This window comes from Ixodes scapularis, unplaced genomic scaffold, assembly GCF_016920785.2.
Source record: "Ixodes scapularis isolate PalLabHiFi unplaced genomic scaffold, ASM1692078v2 PGA_scaffold2__306_contigs__length_199485367, whole genome shotgun sequence".
In the NCBI taxonomy this organism is placed as follows: domain Eukaryota; kingdom Metazoa; phylum Arthropoda; class Arachnida; order Ixodida; family Ixodidae; genus Ixodes; species Ixodes scapularis.
In genome coordinates this window covers 165,025,496-165,031,740 of record NW_024609857.1, presented here as the reverse complement: position 1 = coordinate 165,031,740, position 6,245 = coordinate 165,025,496, and the positions used below count along the sequence as shown (strand labels likewise).

The following is a 6,245-nucleotide window of genomic DNA, read 5'->3' as shown; positions in this document are numbered from 1 at the left end:
TAAAGGCGTCATACAAATGTGATGATGTCACCGTTACCGATCCTGGCGGTGCCTTAGCAGCGGGGGTGAACGTGGCAGACACCTGTTTTGCTGCACGTCGCTTTCCAGTTCGACAGTTCCGACCAGCTTCAGAAGCCAGCAGCTCGGGCGCCGTGACGACAGCGACACTCACCTTTTCCAGCGAAGCTGTATATGGCTAAGGTTCCGTGAGTTTTTCATGTGAGTCAGCAAAACGTCGCAGCGCCCCTCTTTGTCTTCATTCCAAGCACTTGCGTCCCTAGTTTCCTTCCGCTCTCCCGCGGTGGCGGTCCCGTCGCGCGTGTCTAGTTTCTTCCGGCTCCTCAGGGTGGCGATAGTCGTCCACGCGAATATAAATTAAAACGAAAAAAAAAAGAGACAAGTTGCCGTCTTCCAGATTCACTTCTTTTCACTCGTCGTAATGTGGTGGTCGCGTACAATCCGGCCTCCCGAAGAGCAACGCGCCTACGACGAGCAACGGCAGGAACGGCAACGAGAATGTCAGCGACGGAGGCGGGTGGCAAACACCACCGATGAAGATCGCGCTCAAATGTGTTCCTACCTTTGATAAAAATTCTGTGTCACGTTTGTGTCGTGTGTTAAACAGCTTCGCTGGTCATCCACCTCCGCAGAGTGGAGTGGCTCATGACTTCTCTCCTGCTTTTTGCTTGAAGTCGTACGACCAACCGACAGTATCGCGACATCTGACGGCTTGACACTCAGGCTTTTGGGATATCATTTTCTGGCAGTTCGGGACCTCTTTGAATGCATGGGCGGAGTATGACGCTAAACACACGGAAACGCGTTCCATGCACCGTAAAGTGGGTGCGAGTGTGGAACTCTCAACCATGCCTCCATAGTTATTATTTCTTTCAAACAAAAGCACGTGCTTAGCTAAGCTCACCAAAAAAACTGCAGATAACAAGGCGCAGTGCTGAACGTTCAATGCAGGACGCGGACTGGACATGAGTCAGCGTTCGGCTCAGAGTCGGGTTCAATCAGTGAGGACTTGAAGCTCAGCCTTACCCTGACGAAGCACTTGTGTCGAATCATTACCCCTCGTTTGCCTCTTTTGGTGACGCAGAAAAGTCAGTCGTCCGGCCTGGTTTATGTAGGAGTTGGGCTCATGCTCGTGTGCCTTTGACTACAGTGTAGGCGGTTTGGGGATTAAGCGTAACAACTAGATCTCGTGGAGATGTCCACATTTCTTAAGTCTTCTACAGTCCAGAAACTTACAGCCGGGGAAAAAAGTTAACTTCAGTGGCCCTGTTCTTTTGCTACATGCAAAAAAAAGTGTTAGAAGCGTTATGGTTATCCAAGATGTTTCCCAGAGGTTATTAGTGAAAGAAAGACGCGCCGATATAAACCACGAACCAAGGTAAGAGGGACAAGACAAAGGGCTGCTCTACCTTAGCAACAAACCTTCTGGCCCAAGTAGCCACCTTACTCTAGATTATTAGTCGTGCATGTTAACGTTTTATAAGAAATTACTTTACATGTATGTGAACCCAAATAAAAAACGCGGTGGCTTAGCTCGGCTATGCCAGGATATACGTAGCGTGAGCTTATGCGCACAAAATGAGAAGCGCTACCAAGCGGGCGCCCCAGTGCAGGAACCCAAAAAATAACTTCCAATTTTGTTTGCCTCTAGCAACACTTAATTTATCGCTAGGGTGATCGGTCGCCCAGTGGACGTGGAGCACGTGGAGAGAAAGCTCGCGCTGCAGAACCCAGTGATCCTTGCTTCAAATCCCCCACGGCCAGTTTCCATCTGTATGAGCATCGTAGCGGCATGCAGTCGTGTATTACTACAGCGCGGTGCACGTTAAACATCTCGGGCTAGCGGTTATGCTGCACTGGCTAAATTTCTCATCTACAGCTGACAGACAAGTAGCCCGTTGAGGCATACTAACTCTATACGCATGCACAAAATACACAAATTGTTTTAGAGCGCACCTCTTAGGCACCCGTTCCCGAGATAAGCGGCGTCGGCGTCGGCGACGCCGACGTTGCTTATTAATAGTATGCGTTGCATTATGGAACGTTTCCCATAATGATGTTACACGTGACTAAGCGCCTCACATCACGTGACGTCACGCTAAATTTAGCGGGAATATTTTAGCTGAAATGTTTCCACTAAATTTAACGGGGCAATTGGCGTCACGTGACCTCCCTGCCGATTCAGTTTCCCCGCTAAATTTAGCGAAAACATTTGCTAAATTACCCCGCCGAATTTAAAGGGAATATTTCCCCTATAAATTTAGCGGGGAAATGTTTGCTTAATTTAGCGGGAAATTCGGCGCACATTTTCCACTAAATGGCAGGGGAGCAGGAAAGGAGAAAAGGGGGGGGGTGCGGAGGGGGAGCAGGGACATAACCTCTCTCTGTGTCCTCCCATCGTCCTCCTAAAGAGCTGCGCTCTGATTCGGCATGACAGATAATTGTAAACGTCTTTTATCTTTTTTTTTAATTATCGCTGCTAATGCAGATGTGTGACAACTGCGCGGGCACGCCCAATCTCTAAACTCAGCCTACATAGTATACAGCGTCATCTCCAACAACGTATCGATATGCTGCACTGTTGAAATCACTCAGTATGCGAAACATTCAGCATAGCTTCGCCTAATCTACCATTGACGACGCAAACAACGGCATTAAAAATCTTTCTTTCTTTTTGTATTGACAACAGACGAATTAAGGCAAGACTCTGGGGGGCTCATGTCTTAATTTTTGAAAATGGGGAGTCGTTACTAGCTGGAATTTTCAGGTATACTCATTTTATTAATTGCATTTTCTCGGGATGATTACACAAGTATTTTTTTAGTTAAAACCAGGCTTGCAATGCGCTAGCTAACCTAATGCTACAGAGTAAGTAATTTAGAAATAGTATATTTACTTTATTATTTTATTGAACAAGTTGGAAATGTGAAGTGCACTGGAAGATAAGTGCAATGCCTAATTTTTTACTGTTTCAATTTGTTCTGTTCAAACATGCAGTTTAGATATCGCATCATTGCTATCATCAACAAGGTGTGCCTCGAATACACAATAATTGCATGCTCGTCCTTTTACACTACAGCTAGGAGCACCTTGTGTGTTTTTATGTGTAATTTTTTCCTTCGCCTTAAGGTCTGCGTATAAGACGCCTGATGTTTTTCTTACATATACTTCAATATCTTCATGTTGTCTATTTAAAATGTGTTGTGTCATGTCGAAATTTACACAGTAAAAAAAATTCGAAGGTTGACTCTCCTTTAATAGCCTCCTCATCTCAATTTCTTCCCAGTACACCAAGTCGACATTACAATGGAGGCGACAAAGCGGCTGTTCCAAGTTGTGGACGGTACTAAGCTTCCACTGGGATTCGATCCAGACAACTTTCGATCCTGCCTGAAGTACGAGCCTTCGAAAGGAGACATTTTTATCGACACCTACCCGAAGTGCGGAACCAATTGGATCAAGCGCATCGTTCAGCTCCTACTTGGCAGGGCCTCATCCCAGGAGAGCGATTATGGCCTTTCAACTTCCTTCCTTGAAATGGTCGGCAAAGATGTCATCGCTTCCCTTCCCCGCCCCAGGATCATCACCTCCCACCTCGAACACCAACTGCTGCCCCAGCATACTTGCGCGAAGTACATTTACGTCGTCAGGAACCCCAAAGACTGCTGCACATCTTACTATCATCACACGAAAGAAACCAAAATCTACAATTATGAAAATGCTAATTTCGACGAGTACGTCCAGATATTTATAAACGGTGGAACGACGTTCGGAGATTATTTCAGCCATCTGACGTCCTGGTACCCTAATGCCCACGCTGAAAACGTCTTGTGCCTCACCTACGAGGGCATCACGAGGGATCACGCTGGGTCAGTGCTGCAAATCGCCAAGTTTTTGGACCTGGACGACCCCGAACTTCTAAATCCGGCTTCGGATAAGTTTAAGAGAGTCGTTGACATGAGCAGTCTGGAAGCAATGAAGGAGTACCTGAACGTAAACTACAAGAAGGCTTTGGGTGGCAATCCTCCAGAAAGGTGGACGGCACAGAAGGACTATCCCCTGGATAGGGCCCCTCCTCCGCCCAGTGTTCTGGTCCGCAAAGGCGTCGTTGGAGACTGGAGGAACCACTTCAGCAAAGAGAACTCTCGCAAGATTGAAGAAGCCTTCGTGCAGAAGTGCGGGCATGTTGTGAAACACGAAATGCTCTGGGATCCGAAAGATTGGATGGAAAATATGTGACAATACAAACTGCGCTTAGTTACTTAGTAACATTACGTTACTTCCAGCGCGCTAAAGTGGTAGATTAAAGGATTCTCTCCCATTCTCCTAAAATATTCTGCTACTTCTCAGTACATTAAGTGGCGTCAAAGTTGCACGCCGTTATGTCGCGTGACTTCACTTGACGTCAAAAATGGCATAGTGCCATCTGAAGACAAAACCAAGGTTTGAACACAGTTCATTCGCTGTGCAAAGTAGTTCTTACAGAAATCGGTTTCCATGAAGATTACAAAGGATTCTTCACATGTTTAAGTGGCGTACGTAAAACAACAATAACAAAAAAAACCAACAGATACTTGAAGCACACCTAAGTATTTTAGTTCACTACATAAAGCGGGAATGTTCCTCTGAGGTGCAATGCTTCCAAACTTCTACCAAGCCTTTCCTAGAATGTCAATTGACTTATTTTTCATGCTGTAAAACTTTAGTGTGTTAAAGTTGCAAGAACTTATTTTTTGTTCGAGTTTTTGGGGCAAAAAACAAGTGTAGTAAATCTCGGCTTAATTTGGACGCAGGAAAAAATCTAGGGGATCCAATACTGCCCATGTAGAAATAATATTTGCAACAAAAAACTCTAAACAAAATGAAAGCAAAGTTAGGGGCCGTTCTTCCGTAACATCCACTTAAATCCGTGTAAGTGTTCCAGTTTGGCCAGACCACTTTTTTCATTTTCCGCACTGAGTTGGTATGGCATGAACTAGGCAAAATCACTGTGGTGCAATACTTTGTTAGATTACAATATCTTGAAATGTTTTGAAATACTGTAAATATTTCCAAATTAACATAAGCAGAATGCCTGGAGCGCATCTCCGACCGGTGTATCTAGAATCCTGTCACATCTCCACAACAAAAGTGGTCCCGGAGGAGAAACAAATAAAGTCAGAGAAGTTGTTCTTATGAAGGCTGGCGAAAACCACCAGCGAACACGAGCGTTACTGTCATCGCAGTGTCCGAACTTCTGGCAGCTGAAGCTTCTTGGGACTGCCTTACTTGGAGCAGAACAGACGTCTGCCACAAAAACCCTCTTCATGTTTTAAAGGCACCTCAAGGTGAGTCGATACACGAAGCACGTGTAACGTGCAGCCCTTGGGAAGATCATGGCGGCACAGCGCAGATTTTATCTAGGTTTTAGACGCCATGTTGTTCCCAGAAGAGGCGGCGGTACTTGTCTCGAGCATTTCCATGAAAATGAAACACTGACTTTTCTCAGGATAGAGGGGCTTTATTGCCATCTACCCTCTGCTGCGGTGACGCCAAGAAGTTCGCGGCCGGCGACAGCATGACACTTATATGATACGTCACCGAGTGAAAATCAAGTGACCGCTTCTTTTGGACGCCTTACACGGACGAGACAGTGATGCCTTCCAGGCACTGTAGCATAAAGTGATTGTTCTGCTAAAAAATTTTATATATTGGTTTATTATAAAAAAAAAAACACGAACTGCAGCTGTTCCACAGTTATCCATAAAGGTGATTATAAGAAAGTAAAATAAAAACGAAAACTTGACGCAACATCAGCCGTTTCAGTGTATTTCCAACACAACCTATGAAGAATGACTTTTCAACGTCGACTGAATATACAAATAATTTTGATGCATCGAAATTAATATCTCAAAACAAGTTCCCGTCCGGTACTTTCTTCATGACTACGCCCGTAAGGTAAGGAATCTCTTGCATCGTGAATTATCACTGAGCAATCTCCACTTCACTTAGTTGACTCAAGCAACCAGTCAATATCCTCCCAGAGTTCGGCATTATTGACCAGATGTGCGCCTAACAAGAAACAAGTAATTGATTACTTGTAATCACTTACAATTCATTGCAACTTCTCCACACTGGAAATATATTTTTCTGCACTAACCTTTGCTGCAACTCAATTTATATTCTTACGTAGTTAATTAGCAGTAATCAAATATAAGTTTTCGAAAAAGCTATAATTATTGAGTTCC

General features: G+C 44.8%; 1 protein-coding gene across 1 annotated transcript; it reads left to right on the top strand.

The window, feature by feature from the left end:
• Positions 1-3,324: 3,324 nt before the first annotated feature.
• On the top strand, positions 3,325-4,257 carry LOC115332202 (sulfotransferase ssu-1-like). Its single transcript, XM_029994561.4, has one exon. It carries the CDS (start codon positions 3,325-3,327, stop codon positions 4,255-4,257), a length of 933 nt encoding a protein of 310 aa, XP_029850421.2.
• The last annotated feature ends 1,988 nt before the right edge of the window (positions 4,258-6,245 follow it).

Coding starts and splice junctions, on each gene's coding strand:
- LOC115332202 (XM_029994561.4), top strand. CDS start 3,325: ATGGAGGCGACAAAGCGGCTGTTCCAAGTTGTGGACGGTACTAAGCTT.